This window comes from Neoarius graeffei, chromosome 27 (assembly GCF_027579695.1).
Source record: "Neoarius graeffei isolate fNeoGra1 chromosome 27, fNeoGra1.pri, whole genome shotgun sequence".
In the NCBI taxonomy this organism is placed as follows: domain Eukaryota; kingdom Metazoa; phylum Chordata; class Actinopteri; order Siluriformes; family Ariidae; genus Neoarius; species Neoarius graeffei.
The window spans coordinates 33,316,502-33,343,849 of NC_083595.1; the positions used below are offsets into that span (position 1 = coordinate 33,316,502).

At 42.0% G+C, this 27,348-nt stretch overlaps 2 protein-coding genes and 1 long non-coding RNA gene across 3 annotated transcripts in view; all 3 read left to right on the top strand.

The window, feature by feature from the left end:
• Positions 1 to 8,185: 8,185 nt before the first annotated feature.
• tsg101b (tumor susceptibility 101b) overlaps positions 8,186 to 27,348 on the top strand; it is a 62,095-nt gene continuing 42,932 nt past the window's right edge. The window contains exon 1 of the mRNA XM_060911664.1: positions 8,186 to 8,328. Within this exon, the coding sequence (XP_060767647.1) occupies positions 8,290 to 8,328 (39 nt within the window). The 5' untranslated portion in view covers positions 8,186 to 8,289. The remainder of the gene's footprint in view (positions 8,329 to 27,348) is intronic.
• On the top strand, positions 8,495 to 11,956 carry LOC132875073 (uncharacterized). The gene is made up of 3 exons (XR_009651756.1): positions 8,495 to 8,510; positions 10,719 to 10,791; positions 11,872 to 11,956. It is a non-coding gene; the product is annotated as an uncharacterized LOC132875073 (long non-coding RNA).
• Positions 21,102 to 26,944, top strand: LOC132875242 (uncharacterized). Its single transcript, XM_060911950.1, has 8 exons — positions 21,102 to 21,317; positions 21,405 to 21,507; positions 21,623 to 21,714; positions 22,142 to 22,348; positions 22,438 to 22,470; positions 22,929 to 23,158; positions 23,801 to 23,978; positions 26,789 to 26,944. Exons 1-8 carry the CDS (start codon positions 21,119 to 21,121, stop codon positions 26,905 to 26,907), a joined length of 1,161 nt encoding a protein of 386 aa, XP_060767933.1. The 5' UTR covers positions 21,102 to 21,118; the 3' UTR covers positions 26,908 to 26,944.

The following is a 27,348-nucleotide window of genomic DNA, read 5'->3' on the forward strand; positions in this document are numbered from 1 at the left end:
ATCCTCCTTCACCACATCCATAAATCCCATCTTTGGTTTTCCTCTTTTCCTTCTACCTGGCAACTCCATCTCCAGCATTCTTTTCCCAATATACCCTGGATCTCTCCTCTGTACATGTCCAAACCATCTCAATCTCACTGTTCTCACTATGTCTCCAAGCCTCTTTCTTGCTCCTACTGGCTTTAATCCCCCTTCTCTGTAGTGCATACCTCCATGTCTTTTCCACTTGCTTACTGTTCTCACTACAGATCACAAAATCATCTGCAAATATCATTGTCCATGGGGCCTCTTGCCTGATGTTGTCTGTCAACCTGTCCATTATCAGGACAATCCCACATCCACCTTAAATGCCTCCATCATTCCCATTGCAAATCTCATTGCTGTCACACTGTCCTCATACATATCCTGCACCAATCTCATACTTCTCCGCCACTTCTGATTTCCTCATGCGGTACCACAACTCTTCTCTCACCACCCTGTCATATGCCTTCTCTAAATCCACAAATGCACAATGCAGCTCCTTCTGGCCTTCTCGATACTTTTCCATCAGTATTCTCAAAGCAAATATTGCATCTGGGGGCGGCACGGTGGTGTAGTGGTTAGCGCTGTCACCTCGCAGCAAGAAGGTCCGGGTTCGAGCCCCGTGGCCGGCGAGGGCCTTTCTGTGCGGAGTTTGCATGTTCTCCCCGTGTCCGCGTGGGTTTCCTCCGGGTGCTCCGGTTTCCCCCACAGTCCAAAGACATGCAGGTTAGGTTAACTGGTGACTCTAAATTGACCGTAGGTGTGAATGTGAGTGTGAATGGTTGTCTGTGTCTATGTGTCGGCCCTGCGATGACCTGGCGACTTGTCCAGGGTGTACCCTGCCTTTCGCCCGTAGTCAGCTGGGATGGGCTCCAGCTTGCCTGCGACCCTGTAGAAGGATAAAGCGGCTAGAGATAATGAGATGAGATGAAATATTTCATCTGTAGTACTCTTTCCTGGCATGAAACCATATTGCTGCTCACATATCTCCACCTCTCCTCTTAGCCTAGCTTCCCCTACTCTTTCCCATAACTTCATGCTGTGACTGGTTAGCTGTATGCCTGTGTAGTTACTGCAGCACTGGACATCCCCCTTGTTCTTGAATATTGGTACCAGTATACGACTCCTCCACTCCTTAGGCATCCTCTCATGTCCCAAGATCTTGTTAAACAATCTAGTCAAAAAGTCAATTGCCATCTCTCGTAAGAATCTCCACGCCTCCATTAGTATATCATCTGGCCCAACTGCCTTACCACTTTTTATTCACGTCATAGCTCTCCTTACTTCTTCCATGCTAATCTGCTGTACTTCCTGATTCATTATCTCCTCCTCAGCCAACCTTCTCTCACTTTCATTTTCTTCATTCATCAGCTTCTCAAAGTACTCCATCCACCTTCTCAACACACACTCTTCACTTGTCAGCAAATTTCCATATGCATCATTTATCAGCCTAACCTGCTGCACATCCTTCCCAGCTTGATCTCGTTGTCCTGCTAATCATTATAGGTCCTTTTCTCCATCCTTAGTTTCTAACCTTTCATATAGTTCATCATATGCCTTTGCCATTGCTCTCTTTGCTTTCCCTCATATCTCCTTGTATTCTTGCCTGCTCTCTTGATCTCTCTTTTTATCCAAGTTTTGCTTTGCCAACTTCTTCCTCCTTATATTCTCCTGGACGATCTCGTTCCACCACAAAGTCTCCTTGTCTTCCTTTATTTGTCCTGATGTCACTCCCAGCACCTTCCAAGCTGTCTCCCTCATCACTTCTGCCATAGTTGTCCAATCATCTAATACCTCTTCACCCAATGTCTGTCTCATCATATCCCTAAATTCTGACTTACAATCTTCCTCCTTCAACTTCCACCATTTGGTTTAGCTTTCTCTTTCTTCCTCTTTTTTTTTTTTACCTCAAAGGTCATCCTCTCAACCACCATCTGATGCTGCTTATCTACACTCTCCCCTGCTATCGCTTTGCAGTCTCCACTTTCCTTCAGATTCCATCTCCAACTTAAAATATAGTCCACCTGAGAACACCTTCCTCCACTCTTGTTACTCTATGCTCTTCTTTCTTCTTAAAGTATGTATTCACCACAGCCATTTCCATCCTCTTTGCGAAATCCACCACCATCTGCCCTTCCATATTTCTCTGCTTCACTTCATACCTACCCATCACCTCCTTGTCACCCTTGTTCCCTTCTCCAACATGCCCATTTGCAGTAGGTCTGCTCCAATCACCACTCTTTCCCTTTTTCTGTATACTTTCAACCACTTCATCCAACTCGCTCCAGAATTCTTCTTTCTCCTCCATCTTGCACCCCACTTGAGGAGCATATGTGCTGAAAATGTTCATCACCCCTTTGATTTCCAGCTTCACACTCATCAATCTGTCACTTACTCTCTCTACCTCCAACATACTCATACTCTTCGTTCAGGATTACCCCACACCATTTCTTCTCCCATCTATACCGTGATAGAAAAGCTTGAAACCGCCTCAGATGTTCTTGGCCTTACTTCCCTTCCACTTTGTTTCTTGTACACACAGGATGTCAGTCTTTCTCCTGACCATCATATCTGCCAGTTCTCTTCCTTTACCATAGTGCCAACATTTAAAGTTCCAACTTTCAATTCCTCTATCCTGCTTTTTCTATCATCACGTTTCTTCCGAATTCACCTTCCACCTCTCTCCTCCTTTTCCCACTAGTAGCATAGTTGCCACTGGTAACCTGCTGGGAAACAGTTCCAGTGGCGGTCATTGTTAACCTGGAGCCTTGACCGATCCGGGATGAAAGGCCTCACCGTCATCCGCATAGTTGATTTGGTATGAGTTTTACGCTGGATGCCTTTCCTGATGCAATCCTTCCCATTTATCCAGGCTTAGGACCGGCACTAAGAACACACTGGCCTGTGCATCGTGGTGGCTGGATTTAATAATAGCAGTAGTAGCAGTAGTTTTCAGACGTCACTCATTCTTGAGTCAGATCCAGGATATACGGAGTTCTTCTATCTTATAATAGACTAGCTCCCAGTTCTGTTGATCTAACAACAACAAAAAAAAGGTTAGATACAGTATCTTGCAAAAGTATTCATCCCCCTTGGTGTTTGTCCTATACTGTTGCATTACAAGAGGGAATTAAAATGTGTTTTTGGAGGGTTAGCACCCTTTGATTTACACAACATGCCTACCACTTTAAAGGTGCAAATTTGTTTTATTGTGAGATAAACAATAATTAAGATGAAAAAACAGAAATCTGGAGTGTGCTCATAGGTATTCACCCACTTTCGTATGAAACCCCTAAATAAGAGCTGGTCCAACCAATTAACTTCATAAGTCACACAATTAGTTGATTAAGATCCACCTGTGTGCATAAGTGTCACATGAAGTCTGCATAAATCAACCTGTTCTGGAAGGATCCTGACTCTGCAACACTACTAAGCAAGCAACATAAGAACCAAGGAGCCTCCAAACAGGTCAGAGACAAAGTTATGGAGAAGTATAGATCAGGGTTGGGTTATAAAAAAAAAAAATCCCAAAATTTGAATATCCCACAGAGCACCATTAAATCCATTATAGCAAAATGGAAAGAACATGTCACCTCTACAAACCTGACAAGAGAAGGCCATCCACCAAAACTCACAGACCGGGTAAGGAGGGTATTAATCAGAGATGCAACAAAGACACCAAAGATCCACAGTGGAGATGGGAGTATTTGTCCACAGGACCACTTTAAGCCGTACACTCCACAGAGTGGGGCTTTATGGAAGAGTGGACAGAAAAAAGTAATTGCTTAAGAAAACACGTTTGGACTTTGCCCAACAGCATGTGGCAGACTCCCCAAACACATGGAAGAAGATTCTCTGGTCAAATGAGACTAAAACAGATCTTTTTGACCATCATGGGAAATGCCATGTGTGGCGCAAATCCAACACCCTGAGAACACCATTTCTACAGTGAAGCATGGTGGTGGCAGCATCTTGCTGTGGGGACAAGCTAGTCAGGACTGAAGGAAAGATGGATGGCACTAAATGCAGGACAATTCTGGAGGAAAACCTGTTTGAGTCAGCCAGAGGTTTGAAACTGGGACAAAGGTTCACGTTCCAGCAGGACAATGACCCTAAACATACTGCTAAAGCTACACTGGAGTGGTTTAAAGGGAAACATTTAAATGTCTTGGAATGGCCTAGTCAAAGCCCAGACCTCAATCCAATTGACAATCTGTGGCATCACTTGAAGATTGCTGTACACCAAAGCAACCCATCTAACTTGAAGGAGTTGGAGCAGTTTTGTCTTGAGGAATGGACACTCAATATGAAATGTGCACAAACAGATCATATATATATATGTGTGTGTGTGTGTGATCTGTTTGTGGACATTTCATATTCAGTTAAAACACTGCACATTTTTTTCTTATGTGTTGAAGACATTTTATCAAAAGAAGTATTTATGTAGCCTACCTACCTACTTACTAGCTTATTTTTGTTAGACAATAACAAGGACTCATTCACAATGTAATTACATCTTTCTACTACATTGGAGCAGTGGCTGTACTGTATAGAAGTAGTTCTTTGGTAACGGAATTACATTCACAGGAAAAAGTGATAACTTTTTTAGTTGCAGTACTCAAGATAATGGTATTAAATGAAAACATTCACATTGTATGGGGTATCTTTTGACCCTAAAAAAAAAAAACAAGTGTTGCCAGGCAAAACAAACCTCGCCCGGCAGCCTGGCCTATTCACCTTACAAGGTGAATCTGTGACCTTCAGTTTGACATTTCAAGGTCAACATTCATGGTGCTAAATAAAAGCCCATATGGGACTACCTCTATGTTCATAATGGTAATATTTCTCAATCATCAGCTGTCAGGTTATAATCCTATGAAAATCCATGCCCGAGAGTTTGACATTTCAAAGTCATTCAAGGTGAAAGGTCATGATGACAACTGAAAGCCCATATGGGACTTCTTATATGTTGATAATGGTAAACATCTGTTTATCATTAACCATTTTAAAGTTATGAGCCTTTGAAAACCTGTGACCTTGAGTTTGACCTTTCAGGGTCACTCATGGTCAAAGGTCATGTTGCTTAATGAGAGCCCATATATGACTTCTTATATGTCAATAATATTAAATATCTCTATTTTTTTTGCGGTCCGGTTTCCATCAAATCGTGCGCTCTGATTGGCTCGCAAGTGGTCCGGAATCCTACAATACGGACCCCGGTTATGGACCTTTGGCGACCTGCTCGTTCACAACAACAAAAAACATGGTAGCAATTTTTGTCAACATTTATTTTCGCATTTCTCAGTATAATAGCATTAATTTTACAGCATGGATAGCGATAACGACAGTGTTCACAGCGAAAGCAAGTTTTACTACCCTGAGGAAGACGAAATAAAAGACAATATTTTCAGGAGAAAGCTGAAAACCTGTAACTGTTGCTAACGCCGAGCCAAAACATGGCTGAATCCTGAATGACTCAATTTTGTATAAATAGAGGACTACATAGGCGGCAAAATGTAGTTTTTTTCCTGCCATGGAAGTGCACTTGTATACCGAGAAGGAAGCCATTTGCATTACAACCATGAATGAGGATTCAAAATGCTGGCTCGCCTTGGCTTTGTTTTCCCTTTCTGGCGCTCTCATTTTCTGTTAGACTTTGGTAAAGAAAAAAATATATTTACCAGCTTAAGGTCGGGGGTGGCACGGTGGTGTAGTGGTTAGCGCTGTCGCCTCACAGCAAGAAGGTCCGGGTTCGAGCCTCGTGGCCTGCGAGAGCCCTTCTGTGCGGAGTTTGCATGTTCTCCCCGTGTCCGTGTGGGTTTCCTCCGGGTGCTCCGGTTTCCCCCACAGTCCAAAGACATGCAGGTTAGGTTAACTGGTGACTCTAAATTGACCGTAGGTGTGAATGTGAGTGTGAATGGTTGTGTGTCTATGTGTCAGCCCTGTGATGACCTGGCGACTTGTCCAGGGTGTACCTCGCCTTTCGCCCGTAGTCAGCTGGGATAGGCTCCAGCTTGCCTGCGACCCTGTAGAACAGGATAAAGCGGCTAGAGATAATGAGATGAGATGAGCTTAAGGTCAGTCCGTATCGTGAAATACCATGACCTTGGCCTTGAAAATACTGACCTCGGTCCAGAGGCCTCAGTCAGTATTTTCAAGACCTCAGTCACAGTATTTCACAATACGGACCTCCCAGCTGGTAAATAATATATATATCTTGAACCGTTTCCCAGTTATGAGCCTCTGAAAACCCACGACTTTGACCCCTGACATTTGACCCCCAACCACTAAGAAAACTATGAGAGATACCCGATCATGTAGCATATCAATGGAAGCAGAATTGAAAGATTAACATTTTGGATTTAGTTTGAAGTAAATATGATGAATATGAAGGAAGATATCGCAAAAAAAAAAAAATTTACCTTTTTGGTGACCTGGACCGGATAACTCTCAAAATGTTGGAGGTTCTATTTGAAACCAATGCCCATCTATCCTGAAAGTTTCATGAAGATTGGTCCAGCCGTTTTCCTGTAATGTTGCTAACAAAAAAACAAAGAAACCCCACCGAAAACAATACCTCACCCCCTGGTGGACTCCTTCCCGGGCGAGGTAAAAAGCACAGAAAAATTGGTTATGTTTAACTATGAAAGCGAACTCTTTTATGAGGAAAGAAAAGTCAGTTAATGAATTACATCGGAAAAAAAACCTGAACTTTCATTTGTTAAAATTCAAACCAAGATTTCACTGAAGCGACATTGCTATAATTGGGGTGATGATGGTTAGCGCTGTCGCCTCACAGCAAGAAGGTCCGGGTTCGAGCCCCGTGGCCAGCGAGAGCCTTTCTGTATGGAGTTTGCATGTTCTCCCTGTGTCCGTGTGGGTTTCCTCCGGGTGCTCCGGTTTCCCCCACAGTCCAAAGACATGCAGGTTAGGTTAACTGGTGACTCTAAATTGACCGTAGGTGTGAATGTGAGTGTGAATGGTTGTCTGTGTCTATGTGTCAGCCCTGTGATGACCTGGCGACATGTCCAGGGTGTACCCCGCCTTTTGCCCGTAGTCAGCTGGGATAGGCTCCAGCTTGCCTGCGGCCCTGTAGAACAGGATAAAGCGGCTAGAGATAATGAGATGAACTAAAAACATCACTTTCAGACATGTTTATGCTTATTACAGAGGGAAAGTGTGTTCCACTGAGCTCCAGCGCCGGGCCATTTCCGGGAAATAAGAGTTTGGGTCATGGCAACAGTATGTGTATGTCAGCCTCGGTTCGGAGGTTTCAGTTTCGAAAACTGTAAGAGTAGAATAATATAAAGACACTTGGTATATTTTACCTCTGTGATTTTTAAATTGGGGTGGCACGGTGGTGTAGTGGTTAGCGCTGTCGCCTCACAGCAAGAAGGTCCTGGGTTCGAGCCCCGGGGCCGGCGAGGGCCTTTCTGTGTGGAGTTTGCATGTTGTCCGCGTGGGTTTCCTCCGGGTGCTCCGGTTTCCCCCACAGTCCAAAGACATGCAGGTTAGGTTAACTGGTGACTCTAAATTGACCGTAGGTGTGAATGTGAGTGTGAATGGTTGTCTGTGTCTATGTGTCAGCCCTGTGATGACCTGGCGACTTGTCCAGGGTGTACCCCGCCTTTCGCCCGTAGTCAGCTGGGATAGGCTCCAGCTTGCCTGCGACCCTGTAGAAGGATAAAGCGGCTAGAGATAATGAGATGAGATGAGATTTTTAAATTGGATTACGATTCATTTTTGTGGCTGCTGCCTCATAGAGTAAATATATGTGCTATATTTACTGTATGGACATGGGATCAGAAAACAATTTTAGTTATAAGCAGTAGCCATATGTACCCAAAGGGTGCCTATTTTTTTTTCCCACGATATCTTCCTTCATATTCATCATAAGTGCTACCGGGCGAGGTTTGTTTTGCCTGGCAACACTTGTTAAATATGGATTTAGTACATTTTGCCTTGGATTCCATACTGTACTTCAGCAATATCACTGAGCTGACAAGTTAATGCAATCTTAATAATTTCATAATTTTGGCCTCTATGCTGAAGAATTGCCCATAAGTATTTATTGTGGAGTCCATTCGGAAACAGACCCACTTTTTTTTTTTTTTATGATTAGTCAGCTGACCGGAAATAACATGATTTCCGCATTGTGGGATGTCAGTGCGCATGCGCAGTGTCATAGTGGAAGTAAAATCACTTTCTCAGCACAACGTTTGTGAATTCTTTTGTCGGGTTGAAAGTTGAAGTAAATTTATTCAAAATATGGCTGTGAACGAGAATGCTCTACGGAAAATGTGTAAGGTAGATAACTTCGTGTTTTTGAAGCTCTTTCGAAGTGTGTTCTTGTTTTTATTTTCTGTTTGTTGAAGCTGAAAGGTTTCTTTTTCTTGTTCAGAGTTATAAATACAGAGACCTGACCGTGAAGGAAATCATTCATGTCATAAATCAGTACAAAGACCTGAGACCTGTCATGGACATTTATGGTAAGTGTAAGATACTGATTATTAGTTTTAATTAACGTTAACATGCAGTGTTGAGAATGGAAGGGCCCTATTTAAAGCAAACCTTTCAGCATGTAGATTTTGTTTGTCAGCTGTTTTTCCAGATTTTTTTTAATTTGATAATTTGCTTATATAACACATCTTATCTTAGTGTCAAAACTCAACAGAAAAATAAGTTTATTTCACTCTATTTCCTCTTGCAACTACCTCCTTATCTGAAACTACCTGAAGCAAGATTGAACTAGAGTCGACAGTTCCCCGGGGGAAATTGTGAGAGTGATGCAGTGCGCGTAGCCACGTCTCTAGGTGAAAGCATGCCAGAGCAGCGGATGTCTGAAAATGTGTGTAGTTTTTCAAAAAATCCCATTTTTCCTAGGTATAGCGCCCCCTAGCGGCCAATTGGTCCCAATTTTTTTGTGGGCCTTTCTGGTGGGTTGCGGCATAATGCCACCAAGTTTCGTTAAGATATGCCAAAGGGCGGCCGAGATATGAGCACGCTTCCTGTTTCGCGTCTGCGCAGGCAATTTTGATTGGCTGCCACGGCCAAACGCCTATGAAATTCTAAACACTGGTTAATTTTCTTGTGCAGCCTAGTCCAAAGTTGCTATGTACCGAGTTTGGGAGAAATTGGTCAAAAATTGAGGGAGGAGAAGCATTTTAATTGATTTTCACAAAATTCAAAATGGCGGGAAAACTTTCCGGGGTTGAAAATGACGTCATAGGGTGCGCTGGATTCGTCTTGGCCCAGGGATACCACGTTTTTGAAAATCGGACCAACGGTTCAAAAGTTACAAGCAGAAATGTACCCACGACTTTGAGCTGCTGGTGGCGCTAGAGAGTTTAAGGTGGTGACTTGAAACTTGCTGAGAAGAACCGTGAGGGTGTCAAGTATCAGTGTGCAAAATTTCACAACTTTTCGCCAGACGGTTCTGGGGCCGCCAAAGTTTTTCAGAAAATTCCATAGAAATGAATGGGAAATTTTGGGTGATTTTTTTCACGACTACGTCGTGAAAAAATCACATTTTGATGAACAAAGTAATAGCATAGCGAGTCCGATCGAGCCGCACGTTTTGATATATTGCTTGTCTGTGTGCGATGTCCGGTTATTGAGTTATTCAACGACAAAATTTGTACGGAAGATGAATAAGAAGAAGAAACACATAGAAGAACAATAGTGATGCTGTGCTTTGCACTGCATCACTAATAAGCCTTTAAGCTCCACCCACTCATCACATCACATATCATATCATACCTACAACCCGCTGGCCACTTTAATAGGAACTTGTTCTTGATTCTGAGACTCCTGTTGTTGGCTGCAGGACTGGAACCCAATGTGGTGTTCTGCTGTTGCATGCTGAGATGCTTTTCTGCTCACCACGGTTGTAAAGAGTTGCTATGAGTTACTATATCCTCCCTGGCAGCTCGAACCAGTCTGGCAATTTTTCTCTGACCTCTCTTATCAGCAAGGCGTTTGTTTCCACCCACAGAACTGTCACTCACTCGATATTTTTTGTTTTTCGCACTATTCTGTGTAAACTCTACAGACTGGTGTGTGTGTGTGTGTGTGTGTGTGTGTGTGTGTGTGTGTGTGTGTGTGTGTGAAAACCCCAGGAGATCAGCAGTTTCTGAAATGTTCAAATCAGTCCAACTGGCACCAAACACCCATGCCACAGTGAGAGTCATGAAGATCACAATTTTTCCTGTTCTGATGTTTGAAGTGAACATTAACTGAAGCTCTTGATTTGTATCTGTATGATATGCATGTAATGAGTATGTGATGTAATGTGATATTTCACTGAACCTTTCTGTAAGTTTTCCTCCAACAATTGTCTTCAGCGTGAAGTAAATTTTATAAATGTAAATATCAGCTTTATTCTAACATCAAAAGGCAAGATTTCGCTTTTAAGTATGCATGTTTAATTAGACAGCCTCTTTTGCATAAATCCGTTTACATTTAAAAAAAAAAGTTCCAAAAGTAATAAAAATACAAGTAATAATCCCAGCAATCCACTGGCAAAGGTTGTTTGAAATATATTTTTGTTTTTAAAAAATGCCCCATTCATCTATAGTGTTTTGCCTTAAAATAATTTCCAGCAGGATGTAATACCAGATGTATAAAGCATGTTTATATGTAATAATATATTTAGTTTGGTTGTGGCTGATTTCTTAATTTTTCTGCCTTATGACAAGTTTTCAGAGTTCAATGATGGCAGCAACAGAGAGTTACTGAGTCTTACAGGAACTGTACCAGTGAGCTTCAAAGGTGAGAACAAGAACATTTACATGATCTGGTAGTTAAATGAGCTCCAAAATAAACTCATCATGTTAAATGAACACGTACAGGATGTAATGATGCCTCCTTTGTGTTGATTTGTGTCTAGTTAAACCTGTAGACAGTATATCCACGCAACATTGGCTGATTTTGATGTCAATGTACAATACATATTGCTGATGGGCTTCCCCCAGCACACTAACTTACTTTATTTACCATGGAGAGTGATATATTTGCAGTGTGTAGATGGACTTTTAGGGATATATTCTGTGATCCAATCCTAAGTGTCAGTATCAGGGCTAATACTGGATCATTAAATTGTTGGATTTTATTTATCTTACAGTCCAATTCACTCTCACATTTTTATGTGTGGGGCGGCACGGTGGTGTAGTGGTTAGCACTGTCACCTCACAGCAAGAAGGTTCTGGGTTCGAGCCCAGTGGCTGATGGGGGCCTTTCTGTGTGGAGTTAGCATGTTCTCCCCGTGTCTGTGTGGGCTTCCTGCGGGTGTTCCGGTTTCCCCTACAGTCCAAAGACATGTGGTGGTTAATTGGTGGCTCTAAATTGACCGTAGGTGTGAATGGTTGTTTGTCTCTGTGTCAGCCCTGCGATGATGTGGTGACTTGTCCAGGGTGTACCCCACCTCTCACCAGCTGGGATAGGCTCCAGCTTGTCCACAACCCTGCACAGGATAAGCGGTTACGGATAATGGACGGATGAATGGATTTTTATGTGTGAAGGAGCGTGATGTGCATCGGCTTGCATGTGACCATACAGCATATCTTGTCTTAAAGCACGCTGTCATCACAATACTGAGGGCTCTGATATAGCAATGAAAATAGGAAAGTGTGTTCTATGCAACTATGGAAATTCGCAGGTTCTGCTGTAGTCCTTGGTGAATATTTGACTACTGACACTCTGCTTTCAGTTTGTATTGTTTTGTTGTTTTTTCAGTTTTGCTTGTTTTCTATTTTTTTTTTTATTTTTTTTTTAGGAAATGTGTACAACATTCCCATTTGCCTGTGGCTGCTCGACACTTATCCATACTATCCTCCCATCTGCTTTGTCAAGCCCACTAGTGCCATGATGATCAAAACAGGGCAGCACGTCGATGCCAATGGAAAAATCTCCCTCCCGTATTTGCATGAATGGAAACATGTAAGTTGAATTTACACACAGGCAAGTTTTTAAAATCTTTCATTCATTCTTTACCAAGTTGATATGATTCCATTATCATTTTAAAGGATCCATTTTCAGGCACTACTTAATAATTTTGTTCTGTTGGTTTAGCCGCAGTCAGATTTGTTTGGGCTGATCCAGGTGATGATTGTAGTTTTTAGAGAAGATCCACCAGTTTTTTTCACGGCCAACCACACAGACAGCTTATCCAAGATTACAAGCTGCTGATCCATTTAATGGTGTGTTGAGATTATTGTTGATTTGAAGTACGCTAGGTTCATACATGCAGTTTAAAGCTGCTTTTTATTCTGTTCTATCCTAGTTGTTTGCTTGTTTTATATTTTACTGAATTCTACTTTATATAAAGCAGGGTTGCATTTTCTGATCCAATTTGTGTGTTGTCGATTTCTGGACATGTGATTCAGTTTGACAACACAGATCACATGTTTTTTCCTCTTATTATCTCTTCTCATTATCTCTAGCCACTTTATCCTTCTACAGGGTTGCAGGCAAGCTGGAGCCTATCCCAGTTGACTACGGGCGAAAGGTGGGGTACACCCTGGACAAGTCGCCAGGTCATCACAAGGCTGACACGTATACACAGACAACCATTCACACTCACATTCACACCTACGGTCAATTTAGAGTCACCAGTTAACCTAACCTGCATGTCTTTGGACTGTGGGGGAAACCGGAGTACCCGGAGGAAACCCACGCGGACACGGGGAGAACATGCAAACTCCACACAGAAAGGCCCTCGTCGGCCACGGGGCTCGAACCCGGACCTTCTTGCTGTGAGGCGACAGCGCTAATCACTACACCACCGTGCCGCCCTTATTATTATTATTATTATTATATACTCTCCAGTTCTTTGACGTTCTACTGGGTCTTCTAAGTCATGTCTCAGCTACTTCCCGCAACTTAGAGGCATAACGCTTTCTGCAACATATGAGCTGTTCCGAGGATGGCAGGCATTATTATTATTGTTGTTATAATTCCAACTTCAAAAAAAGATGGTCCCTTGTCAGGGTGCAGGCATTTACCGATGCAGGCGCAGGGGAGAGCAGGTGTGTGGCAAAACTAGTAACCAAACCCGAATCGTAATCCAGGAAACGTAATCAGGGTCAGGCAAAGGTCGGTCAATGTACAAACAGAATATCAGAGACTAAACTAGGTCGAGCTCAGAAATAAACAGCAACAAGGTCAGAGTCATGAGAATCCTGAAACAGGAGATAAAGGCTCAGTAAAGTCATGTCACAACACCGAGCAATACTTAGTAGTCTGATTGTGTGAATGTGGATTATATAGGCAGGGTGAAAATTGGGGAAACAGGTGCGTGGTTAATATTCCAGGGAGGAGGGGCGCTGTAGCGCTTGGGAATTGTAGTCCATCACAGCCATGTTTGGAGGCTGCGCTGAACTTAAGCTTTCGGTGCTATCCACAGCTTTCCTGCGAGAGACAATGGGGGTCGCCATGACACCCGCCTCTCCCGGATGCCGGTCTTTGAGTTACGGTTTACACTACCGTTCAAAAGTTTGGGGTCACTTTGAAATGTCCTTATTTTTGAAAGAAAAGCACTGTTCTTTTCAATGAAGATGACTTTAAACTAATCAGAAATCCACTCTATACATTGCTAATGTGGTAAATGACTATTCTAGCTGCAAATGTCTGGTTTTTGGTGCAATATCTCCATAGGTGTATAGCGGCCCATTTCCAGCAACTATCACTCCAGTGTTCTAATGGTACAATGTGTTTGCTCATTGCCTCAGAAGGCTAATGGATGATTAGAAAACCCTTGTACAATCATGTTAGCACAGCTGAAAACAGTTTAGCTCTTTCGAGAAGCTATAAAACTGACCTTCCTTTGAGCAGATTGAGTTTCTGGAGCATCACATTTGTGGGGTCGATTAAATGCCCAAAATGGCCAGAAAAATGTCTTGACTATATTTTGTATTCATTTTACAACTTATGGTGGTAAATAAAAGTGTGACTTTTCATGGAAAACACAAAATTGTCTGGGTGACCCCAAACTTTTGAACGGTAGTGTATCTAAGCAGCTGAGGCTGAAGGAGCTGAACTTGGCTGAGCAGAGCTAGCTACGACAGCCATGTTTTAGTCAGAGGACAACACCTTTTTAAATTAGATCTTTTTCTGGTTCAATGTGTGCCATCAGGTGCACAAACAACTTGCGAAAGCTGAAAGGTTTTATCAATGGAATCTGTTTTGAGCTCAAACGGACTCGCAAGACGTGTTGTCCAGCAACATGCGCTACTCATCTGTACATGCGATTCCTGTCTTTCCATGAACCAATGCATTTTGGACCTGAGTCAACAATGTTAATTCTATATAATTGTAGTTTAGATATTGTACATTATTCAAACATTACACTACATTAGTCATTTAGCTGACGTTTTTATTCAAAGTGACTAACAATAAGTGCAGGTAGCCAAGAGAATCCAAGAGCAACCTGTGCTGAAGTACAAGTGTAAACAAATAGCCTACAAATACCAGACAATATCTGGAATGATCAGGGGGTTCAGAAGTTGAAGAAGCTTGGACAAATACATCAACAAGGAATTAGTTAAGTATGGTATGTTTATTGTTTCCAAAGTTTGACAGCATCTGCATTAAAATGGTTAGCCTGTGCTTCTCTTTTTTTAAGATTTTTTGGGGGGCTTTTTTCACCTTTATTGGATAGGACAGTGTAGAGACAGGAAATAGGCTGGAGAGAGAGACGGGGAGGGATCGGGGAATGACCTCGGGTCGGAATCGAACCCGGGTCCCCGGATTTATGGTATGGCGCCTTAGTCGACTGAGCCACATATATAAACACTACATTATTCGTAGGGCTGGGCGATTTTACGATTACGATGTTATTCACGATATAAAATCTCTACGATTAGAAATTAGACACGTACGATAAGCCTACGCCTTCAATAAAATTACTTCATCCGAAGTTTTGACAGACACGTGAATAGCCAATCATAACTAAACAGTACCGCACGTAACCAATCAGTTGGAAGAGAGCCACGTCAAGTTAGGTTGCGTGCACACACAAACGTGTAGCAGCAACGCACAGCATGGCTGTGGTGAAGTTTGCAGGAGCGCGGCATTTCTCCAACAAATCGTGAAACAAAGCGATTATAACAGGGTTCCCGCGGGGTTTTAAAAGGTAGTTAATTAAAATAGGCTAAATTATGGCCAGTAAAAAGTAGTAAAAGGTAGTAAACGTAATCTGACGTGGTAGTAAATTTTTTTGACCCCCATCCAACTGGGCCTATGTGTTTTCTAATTCGTTTAATTAACCTGCATGCCATAATATCCATAAATTACTACATTTGGGCGAATTTATTTTTATGTATCGAGGAGGACCGCAGTGAGGAGTTGGTGGCGCATGCGCTTTGAATTCCAATAACGGTCGAATCCAGTATAACCCAGATAGCAAGCTGACATTGAATAGATATTGATTTTCCATCTGAATCATCAGAATGGTCGACATTGAAATCTTGATGCAAAATAGATGTTGAATCACCATTGTTAAACCGATGTAACCCGACCTAAAATAAAGTTGACAGCAGTGATATTGAAACAACATTGATTTATAGTCGTCCTTATTATGATTGATGTATCATTGATATTTGGTTTACCGGGTGATAACAGTCATGTTGAAAAGTCATTGATTTTGTGTTGACCGGGAAATCACGTATGGTCGAAAAGCCATCGATATATAGTTGACCGGGAAAGATGATTGAAAAGTCATCGATCATTGTTGAACGGGACAGACAAAGACCGGCAGCGGCGCACAGGCACCCGTTCTCGGATCCGGGATCAATTACAGGTAAGCAGCACTTTCAGCATTTAATCCTTACACATAGTTCAATGTATAGTTCACGCGATACATAGACTGCCACAGCGTGCTGTCACGGCCGATCAACTCCGATCAACTCCGATCAGCAACGCAAGCTGTCAAGTAGGCTAGCCTGCTAGCAAGCTTGATAAACTGCAGGTTCTAGTTAGCTCAATGACTTCACTGGTGTCATAGTTGCTGTAACCAGGGCAGTAGCCAGGATTTTTCAAATACTGAGGTCAAACATTGCGATACATCTTATTTGCCAAAAAAAAAAAAAAAAAACCCGCCCGGTGACTTTTCATACATTTTGGAAACGAGTCAAAATCACAAGCCCAACAAGATGAACATGCAGGTGAACATGTTTATTTTAACAATTGCAAAACTGCACGATCACAAAAGTATTGTGTGTGTGTGTGTGTGAGAGAGAGAGAGTGTGAGTGAGTTAGTGTGAGTGTCTGCTCTTCGCTTCTCTTCCTCTCCTGGCTCTCCCTCTCCAGTGTCCTCTATTTGATTTTAAAACATTATCATCATCATTATTACTACTATTATTGGTGATCGGAGGAGGAGCTGTGAACGCGGCTGGGCTGCTCATGATTGACAGAAAGCAGTCAGAGGTGGTACATCATGTTGTAAATAAAATGTGAACATAAGTTTGCTACCCGTTTTCATTTCCGTTCGAAAATACAACCAATGATCAAAACAATAGTGTCTTGTGTTCACGTTAGCCTATAGTCTGGTAAGTTAGCAAAATAGCTCAAGTCTCGTCAGTAGCCAATAACTTCATAAACAGGTCACGACTGTCCAGCCTTTTCTGATCTGAAACGCACCAAATCAAATCGAGAGAGAGAATAAAAGAGTTTGTGCCGAATCCTATCTAGCTAAGTGGCTTCGACTGTTGTTGCTTGAAATGCTAATTAAAATTGCACTGTTAATGATCATAAGCATTCCGGACTGGCAAAATTAACTCCCCTTCTTCCCTCTTTCCTTTTCTCTCACTTGTTGACTTTCCAGAGCTGAGTTTGGTTTGTTTTAGTGTAGTAGACTTCTTCATCTTATGTCAATTTTCAGATTCCACGACTAATTGACAAACTGGCTGGCTGCGGAGTCGGACCTTGATGAGAACACTTCTCAGCTCTTGTATATCCCGTGGTGCTTAGCTGACTATCGCGAGGCTGCCTAAGATGAAATGTTTCCAATGTCGGATATTTCAGCTTCGTTTAAAAATGATTATGTGGACCAGTGGCGGCTGGTGAAAAAAATTCTTGGTGGGGCTGGTGTGTGCCAATAGATTTCCCTGCCTAGTCCAGTATAAGCATTCAAATGAACAGTCAGAAAATGACAATTCCACAATAATAATTTAATTTCCTTCTCAAAATCAGCAGTTTCACAGATAAAGTAAATTAACAATTTACAGCTATAGGCTCCATTTATGGAACCTAATATAGGAAAGGAACGGTATCAAATACAATACTCAAGTTCTTGAGAAGTTTACAGCAAGGGTATGATTTCAGCTGAATCTATGCAAATCAACTGTGTGTGTGTGTGTGTGTGTGTGTGTGTGAGAGAGAGAGAGAGGGGGACTGAGTGATTGTATGAAAATAGAGAGGTGGTGTGTGTGTGTGTGTGTGTGTGTGATTCTAAGGTGAGTATTTCTTGTGTGTGTGACTATGAAATGGTGTGTGCGTGTGTGTGTTCTGAGCTAGGTGTCTGTCTGTGAAACGAGAGAGGGGGAGTGAAACAGTGTTGACACTCTTGTTGTGAATACAAACTATGACAAGAAAGATGTGATTATTGTCCAGTATGAACCAAAAATCTAGTTTTGAACATCACCTCTAACCAGAGAGAGAGAGATGCATTTTCTGTAGCAGGGGCGAAATTTCCAGCGCCCCAAAACCATTAAATTCGGCGATGCCGATTGGCCAAATATTTATTTTTCCCTAGCAACCATACACGATTGGCTATTTCGCTGCACTTCTGAGGCGCTTTGACGAGCGCCCAAGAAGAGAAATGATCCGAGTCTTTCGGTGGAAATTCACTGTTGAATAAGAGTCAGTTGGTGGAAATGTTGTTTAAATAATTAAAATTGCGCGCATATTTTTATATATATATATATATATATATATATATATATATATATATATATATATATATATATATATATATATATATTTTTTTTTCCCTCCTCCACATCTGGGAGGGCGGCGCCCGAGCGCCCCCTATGGGCCAGCCGCCACTGATGTGGACTTTATTTTTAAACAAACAAATGAGAACAGGGGGATGCAAGCTGAATTTAGAATTTTCCACCGATCAAAGTCAGAACGATTTTCATCATGTATTAATTTCACATTTCTGAGTGAAAAAAAAAATACCGTGGGAAAAAAATGCCAAGGACATGACCTCGGTGTCCTCAATGGTAGTTACGGCCCTGGCTGTAACACTTAACACACTTAATACATTGCCCACTTAATACAATTGTGTTGCACTGCAATGTAGATCCTAGTCCCTTTACCTAGGATCAGCGATCAAGGCGGAATGTCGATTTTGAATGAAACACTGCATGTGTGACCGAGGTCATCCTGCGACAGTTCGCTCGAACTCGCGACCTTCTAATCAACGTCCCTCTGTCCGGCTTGAGAGCATCGGTGCGAAGCCGCTGAGCTAAAGGTCCGGGCCGATAGCTCAGCAGCTAGCCAGAAATGAACTCGTAGCCTATTACAAGCCTATTACAAGTATTATGGACATTATCACAGTAATGTTATGCTACTGTCTGTGCAAACAATTCACGTAACATTATGTTCTAAAAACAGCAGAAAGTAATAGAAAATGAAAAAGTAATAGTCTAAAAATATTAGGTGCCCAACTGTTTCTCATACAGATAATTTAACATACTGTTATCATATGCTTTGCTGCACAAGTGAGTGAGATGCTGTTTGCCAACACTGTACTCTCCTTTTTTCCCCTCTTTCCCCAGAAAATTCATTGTTTGTCAAGTAAGCAAGTGCCTTTTCTGAATTGGTACACCACTTCCACAATGGCTTCACGCTGGTCAAAGAGGCGCAAAATTAGGTCACAGCTTAAGGCCACAGAAGCTGATATTTTACAGACCTTTGAAGAGAAATTTAGAGGTTCAAATATGCAAGGCAGCACAATCATAATAAAACATACTGATTGCCAGAGTGTAGAAATACAGTCAGGTTTGTCAGCCTCTGGCCCAGGTACAGAGGATGTACCCATATGTGAGGATTGGGAAAATGAGCCAAATTCACTCGATAACGAGACCCATGAGCCAATGGACACTGTAAATGATAATGACTCAGATTCAGAACATGAGGAGGAACCCAGCCTTGAGTTTTTGTTGATTAGTTTGAGGTATTGGGCTTCAAAATTTTCAGTCTCTCTAGTGGCTCTGACTGCACTTTTGAGCATTTTGCACGTGTTTCACCCAAAATTGCCCAAAGATGCTCGGACAGTTCTTAGGACGCGAGCTGAAGTACCAACTCAGGAGATGGAAGGCGGGGAATATCACCATTGTGGGCTAGCCACAGGGCTGATGTCAAGACTAAAAGCTTTGACCTTCTCTGGTAACACTTTGTGGCTGCAGTTCAATGTGGATGGACTGCCACTGTTTAAGAGTAGTAAACTGCAATTCTGGCCAATTCTTGCCACAGTGAATGTGGATCCTACCAGGTCGCCATTTCTTGTGGGCCTCTTTTGTGGTGCTGGTAAGCCAAAAAGTGTGTTTGAGTATTTGGGGCCATTCATAGCAGAGCTGAAAGAGATCCTAGAGAAAGGTATTTGGCACAATGGACGGCAGATACTGATTAAAGTTGGTTCATTTGTGTGTGATGCCCCTGCCCGAGCCTTTCTCAAAAACATAAAGGGCCACAATGGTTACTCTGGCTGTGATAAGTGTGTTCAAGTGGGTGAATGGCAAGGCAAAATGGTCTTCCCGGAAGTTGATGCGAAACTGAGAACTGATGAAGACTTCAACTCAATGGTTGATGAGGACCACCACTTAAATCAAACACTGTCTCCCCTAGCTTCTGTGGTGAAAATGGTAACAATGTTTCCCTCAGACTACATGCATTCATGTTGTCTCGGAGTAACCAGAAAACTGCTGAATATCTGGATAAAAGGGAAGTCACTGAAAAATAGGTTGGGTAGCCGCACGATTACAGAAATCTCTGATAAACTCTGCCAACTGAGTCCCTACACCCCAACTGAGTTCAGTCGCAAGCCCAGGGCCCTCTCAGAGATCGATAGGTGGAAGGCAACTGAACTGCGGTACTTGATGCTATATGCTGGCCCTGTAGTTCTTAACAATAGCATACCCATAGAGATGTACAACAACTTTTTGTTGTTTTCTGTGGCAATGCACCTCCTTCTGTCACCAGGAACAGCTGAGAGCATGATAGACTGTGCTAATGAATTGCTTATTTCATTCGTCAATCACTTTGGGCAACTGTACGGGAAAACTGAAATCACTTATAATGTCCATGGGTTGACACACCTGGCAGCAGAATACAAGGTCTTTGGTCCCCTAGACAACATTGCATGTTTTCCTTATGAAAACTATTTAGGCCAATTGAAGAGCCTGTTACACAAGCCTCACCTGCCTTTGCAGCAAGTCGTTAAGAGGCTTTCAGAGATGCCCACAGAGACAGACTCAAACCAGAACAGCCACAAGTACATGCATCATCACTATGATGGTCCAGTGGTGCCTCACTTAGAGCATGGGGATCAGTACCGTAAGGTTGTCACTGAAAAGTTCACCTTAACAACCAACTGTGGAGACAATGGCATACAAATTCTTGAGGACATTGGGATTGTTGAAAACATTGTCAGGGTAGCTTGTGAGACTTTCATAATTTTCCGAACCTTTAGAAAGAAGGACTCCTACTTCCAGTATCCCTTTCCTTCCTCGACAATAGGGCTATATAAAGTGTCAGGGCTGAGCAAGAGTGTCAGTGTGGTAAAGTTGGACTTGATTAAAAAAAAATACATACTTTACCCCGATAAAACCGATTTCATTGCCATTCCCCTACTTCATACGAAGTAAATATCCTAACTGTCAACCAGTTTATCAAAAGAATCAAATAGTATATTACAGTTCATTCATAAATTCATAAGTCATAAAAAACTCAATCAGTTCAACAATCAGTTCATCAAAAGAATTAATAAATAGTATATTAAATAAATAAATAAAATTAATAACAATCATAATAAATTCATAATTCAGTTATTTGTGTCCTTTTTAGTCCTTACAAACCGCCTCTCTAAATCACAGCAATGAGCCAGTGGTCAATTATCCAGTTCACCAATGGGGGTACAGAACTGGTACCCAATACATGGGTGCAGGGTGACAAAGTCTTCTGGCCACCCTACCCTCCCAAGGACACTGCCAAGCTCCGGGCTGCCGTCAATAGGAGGGATGAGCCAAGTAGTGGGTGGCATATGTATCAGCCCATAAAAGTCCTCTGTAGCCGTGGTGGGTATTGTCAAATAATTTTACATTTGATAAACATGTCAATGTTATCAACACTTGCTCGTATCTGATAACAATTCTGCGTTATAGGGACATTTGAGGAAGCACAGAGGAGCATAGACCGGTACTTGAGGCAGCATTGTGATACAACAGACATGGAGTCAGATGGGGAGGATTCTAGAAGATTGAAGAGGTTTCCTTTAAATTTACAAATTCAAAACCATGCATGTTTTCGGTACTTGGCAGAGTTCCCACTGTTTTAAACGGAATATTCAGTTTTGTTTTGCTTGTTTTTTTTTCACTTCTAGACCAAATCCAAACTACGTGAATGATGAATTTGACCGGGGAAGTAAAGCATCCAAACATCAATATCCAGCTGCACCAAAAGTTTTACTGCCAGGTATGGCGAGCTGGATGTGTGTGTGTGTGTGTGTGTGTGTGTGTGTGTGTGTGTGTGTGTAAACTTAAAGGAGAAGTTTGGTGTGAATCAATCCATAGCCCTGTTGTTGAGGGTCACTGAATGCTGTTTATAGGAAAAAGAACGAAAAAAAATTGATACAATATAGACCGAATAATGAACAAGGCAACTAAGTAAATGGAGCATAGCATCTTTCAGTTTCATTCAGCTATGCCCCATTCAGTTAACAATAGTTATTGGTTAATAACTCGGCCTATGTTGCATCATTTTTTTTTCCGTTCTTTTTGCTACAGACAGCATTCAGTGATCTCTAACAACAGGGCTATGGATTGATTCACACCAAACTTCTTTAAGTACAATGGCTTGTAATTAGGCTACCTTCATTTCCCCTAACTCTTTGTTGATACAGCAACAGCATCCACCACCCTGCAGTCCCCACCAAATAAAAGCCCTATATACCACAATCTCGAGCCCCTCTCCAGCTCCTCTCCTCAGTCCACAAATCTCCCGGTCCTGCAATCCTCTGCGATGCTTTCTTTCGCAGAGGACTTCCCAGCCATAACGCATCATGCAGAGATGCCAGCAGTCCATCCCTTCCAAGAGTTTTCACCTGAAGGTCTGTTGTAACAGAGGATATTTCATGTAATATTTAATTCCCATATTCAGTACTGTGCATTATTCATTTTCTCTTCATGGTTGTTACAGATACCAGAGACACTGCCAGGCAGGCTTTAAAAGGCAAGTGCAACTTTTGTGCCTTTATATTATCAGTAGATTGCCACTTGATGTAAATGGCCATATACAATGCCTCTGGAAAGTATACATACCCCTTCCAATGAGTCACCTTTTGTTACATTGCAGCTGTCTCCGAGAATATGTTCAGTTTTTCTCCCCAATCTATCATGTCCAAACAATTTAATTAAACAAAGGTGGTAGGATGTAGACTTGTGTCAAAGATATATTTGAAGAGGTGAGGGGTGCCATAATCTAATTCTGCTCATGTGGATTGAGGAGAAAAAAAAAATGAACACAAATGACTCAAGGAGATGGCTGCAATGTAACAGAAGGTGAAGCATTGAAAGGGGTGTGAATACTTTCGAGGGGCACTGTAGTTGTTTGCATAGCCTTAATTTTATTATTTCAACATGAAACACATACAAATCCTTGAACTCAAGTGTGATGAATACCATCAACAGATGTGGCCTTGCAGAAGCTGCTGGCGATGGTCACTGAGCTCTCCTCTGAAGTGAGGGAACTTCGGAAGGAAGTCCAGGAGTTCCGCCAGTCTTGCAGGTGCTGCCAACCTGTAAGGGGGGTGGGACAACAGGTGGCCCAGGCAGACGTGCTGGAGTTGCCCCTCCGAAGCATCGATGCATTTGAGCGCGCAGAGGATGTTCTTCAAACTTCTGAGGCCTGCAAGGCCTTGGTAACTACGTCATTGTTGTGGTTGAACATGCAAGAACATGACAAGCTTTTCAGACATATAAGGAATCATTCTGAATGAATGAACCTTATAGTCCTTGAGGGTGAATAGGGTAAAATTTTCAATAAGTATCCCCACAAAACTTCCCCAGTAGATTGTTTACATTAAAACAATACCTTTTTTTGTTTTGCAAGCTTACTGGAATACTTTGTGCATATATGTAGATGAGCAATTATCAACTGAAATATTTGAAATTGCCATGGGTGGGGGGGGGGGTTCTACCAATGAAACGTACTTTTTGTGAAAGGCCTTGGCCAAGCGCTGTTGGTAGGTGTGAGAACAGCATGTCTTTTCTACAAAATAGATCAGATAGCAAAATGACTGATATTATAAGATAACTTTTGTCCCCTGTATTTTTGCCATGTGGTCTATGTGGCACTACATTCTCCCTCATACATACCATCAGCACTCAAACAATACCACATTAATTACTCTGACATTGTGTAACCAATCTCACAATCTGAAGCTACAATCTGCATTACCAGCAGGACTTAATTGAGGTGGAAAGAAAAGGCACTTTTGTGCATTACTAGCTTTAAAATAACTTGCCATCTGAAACTCACAATCACTGTATTTTTATAACAGGTGACTCGCTTGGCAGTTGTTGGTGGGAACAATTTGGAGTCCAGGGTGCGCCGGATCCTTTCATTGCTGCTGACCAATGAAGTGGCCTCTGGACTGAACTGGGCTGGGAAAAGGTCTAAGGAGGATGGGAGACAGAAGAGGGCCTTCAGAGATACAAGACTCTGTAAATGCATTTATGGTGAGTCATTACTGCTACCATTCTGCCTTTGTCAGGTTGTCATATGGTAACACACACCAATCTCACACACACTAATCCCGCTTGGTGTATGGGTCTATATTATGTCCACTCTGCATCGTAGCCTAGCCTACTTACATCACTAACGCTTAATCTATACAAGTTTAATTTTTTAAACTAAATTATAGAAATAAATAAACTTTTCCATGATACTCTAATTTTTTGGAAAGCATCTGTAGTATATTTGACGTTTTGTGATACTTTCCGTTTAATTGTTGCCGTTTGCTCGTTATGCAGCAAAAGTTGATTAGTTTTACCGGAGCAATCCCAAAATACAATTTGGCAACACTTGACGCGTCCCATGTAAAGTGAATGGAGCGCTGCTTCACTTATGCGTCTGCCGCTTCACTTTACATGTGACGAGTCAAGTGTTGCCGAATCAACTTTTGACGGATGACGAGCAAGCGTACGACAAGCATAAAAGGGGTTTAATTGGACTTGGTGGATGAAGGCTACGGAGCATCTGCAGGTTGTTAGAGACACACTCACATTACCCTTCAGATAACGTTTCACCAGACTGTAATGTTACAGTTGTCCCATGTTGGATGCTGAGCATGTTAACTGCAGTGGCATGCTAATTCCTCTGGAGGTCTAAATGGGCCGGTTGTAGTGAATTTGTCATCGTCACGACGCACGTAATGAAACAATTAAAGGGTCATTCCACGTCAATTCAACCAGTGCCCACGCACTTAGGTCTCAAAAAAATACCAAGTGTACCTATGGTACCCAGGGGACACTTTGTAAATTTTTGTTATGTTAAGATCAATCCTTTCCAAGTTACAGACAGTTTTATGGAGGGAGGAGTGTGTCGATAAGGGGGAAAAAATCAAGAGCTTATGCTGAGTGAAAATATGCCTTCTGAAGGTCTCAACAGAGCCCAGACAAAAATGCCAATAAAATTTTGATCAACTTTGAGGGACAGATGTGACCATGCAGGATCATCCAGACCATGTGACAATTCAGCTACATACTATTCCTATTTATGTACCAGCATACAATATTTTAACCTCCTACATGGTTTAGTTCTTGAGCTATGGGCTTGTGAACTTGGCCAAAAAAAAAAAAAAAAAAAAAAAAGGACGAACAAAATCGACACCCTCCTCCCTCCGTAAAACTAACTTGAAAAGGATTGATCTTAACAAAACAAAAATGTACAGAGTGTCTCTGGGGTACCATAGGTACACATTTTTTTCAAATTTTTGAGACCCAAGTGTGTGGGCCCTGGTTGAATTGACATGGAATGACCCTAAAGATAATTCCAAAACCAACAAAAGTTCTTGTCTGATACCTACACGGCCCTCGATGCGGCATTATCCACATTAACTTAAAACATGCAATGTTAAAAAGCAATGGCAATAGAGATTAAAAATTTAACTGGTGTTCGAACCACGACCACAGCTAATAAATCAATTAACTTACATAAAAGACTGGCACGCATCGCATCACGCCACCTATTGCCGAAAGCCTACAAATGGTAGCAGCTAACCGCACATAATCATCAGGTTAACATAAGATAAATAGCCTACACTTAGACCTCCAGAGCCTTATAAACATTCCGTGAAATTAGGCAAATGACAAGTTGACATGTTCACCATCCAACATGGAACACCTGGAACGTGGCACTAACTTGGTCTACAAAAAAAATCTCTAAATAAACAAAATTTGTCCGCAGAATAACCAGAGATAGTCTATCCAATTAGGTCTATACGCATACAACAGGCCAGTTGATTTGTTACACTTTCGTATAGGTAGGCTAAGCTAACTGGGGCGTGGCAGTAGTGCCTGAATACAACGTAGACGACCCGGTCGATTCCCTCTATATTTTTCTTATGCAAGCGAACATCGAAACTAACGTTAAAAGTAAGGTTTTGTTAGGTAACTTGGACAGTTCCCACACCGAAAATAATTTAGGTTCCCCGAAAGTTCACATAACCAGAAAATGTCACCTGATGACCCCTCTGCTGCAGCTGGGCCTAGCGTTCTGCTTACCTTCGTTCTGCTTACCTTGGGGAAAACACACATAGGCGTGAGGCTAAAAAAAGCGACGTTAAACTGGTACAAGACAGTATCATATAGCCTATATAATAAAGGTGTGCTTACCATTTGACGTTCCCAGATGTAAATTCTCTTCAAAGAAATTTTGAAATGCATATATGGCATCGATGGTGCCTGCTGAGCCTTCACCTTGCGACCCCAGTGTGTGTCTGACCTAAATCTCTGGGCAGAATTAACTGATCATTCAATCAGCGCAAACGTTCACATATTCTCCACCAATCAGAGAGCGAGACGGAAAGGCGACGGGAAGATGAGTTGAGGCTTGCTTGCTAGTTATTCATTTTTCTCCTCGAGTTTTACTTGCCTACTTTTTATCTTTTCCCCTCCCCGAGCGTGTTTGACCTTTATGAGGATAGATGACTGTAGCGAGAGTAACGTGTGGGTGGAGCACAGAGGACGGCAGGACAGAGATCAGGGGGAATACAAGGCTTTATTGCCAGACTTTTCAGAAAAACAAGTCAACCAACACTCAGAGGCGCGCGCACACACACACACTCTAGTCTCCTCTCCGGAAGCTCCCCGACTCCGCCCTCCTGTCACAGACCAGCGCTTGACCACGCCCCCGCTGCCACAGTGACATTTAAATAATAGTATTCCACAAAATATATAGCCTATTTTTTTTTTTTTTTGGTAGCAGCCTATTATTAGCAGCAGTAGTACAATGTGTAACTGAAAACTATGTTTTGTGTGTGTTTCAGATGCCCTCACTCAACAGCCTGGCATGAATGATCTGGTCTTCACCCAGGCTGTGCAGAAATGGCTACGATATGCGCCAGACAGAACTGGAGGTGTCGCTCGCGCCGAAAGACATAATTAAATGAATTTAAAATAAAAATCTTGTTTTCTTAAAAAAAGGCATGTGTTTCATATTTACTATTTTAGGCAATTAAAATGGAGATCCTGGCTGTAGATAAAGCAGGATATATGAGCCAGATATTTCTGGTAGGCTATCAATTGAAATAACATTGAAAGCGCATTGATTTTTAGTTATGTCGAAATTTCAATGTTGTTTCAATATTGACGCGAATTGAAATACAATTGAAGTTACGTGTGTCCATAGTTAATAAATCAACATCGTTTCAATGTTAGCGGAGGGTGCAAACTGATGTTAAATCAACATCGAAATCTGACGTTGGTTCAATGGTTTAACGTCGACAATGCAATGTTGATTCTACATCGTTTCAATGTCAGCTTGCTATCTGGGAAATTTATACCAGAGATTGTTTAGTACGAGACTGACTTTGTTTATACGGCTCTA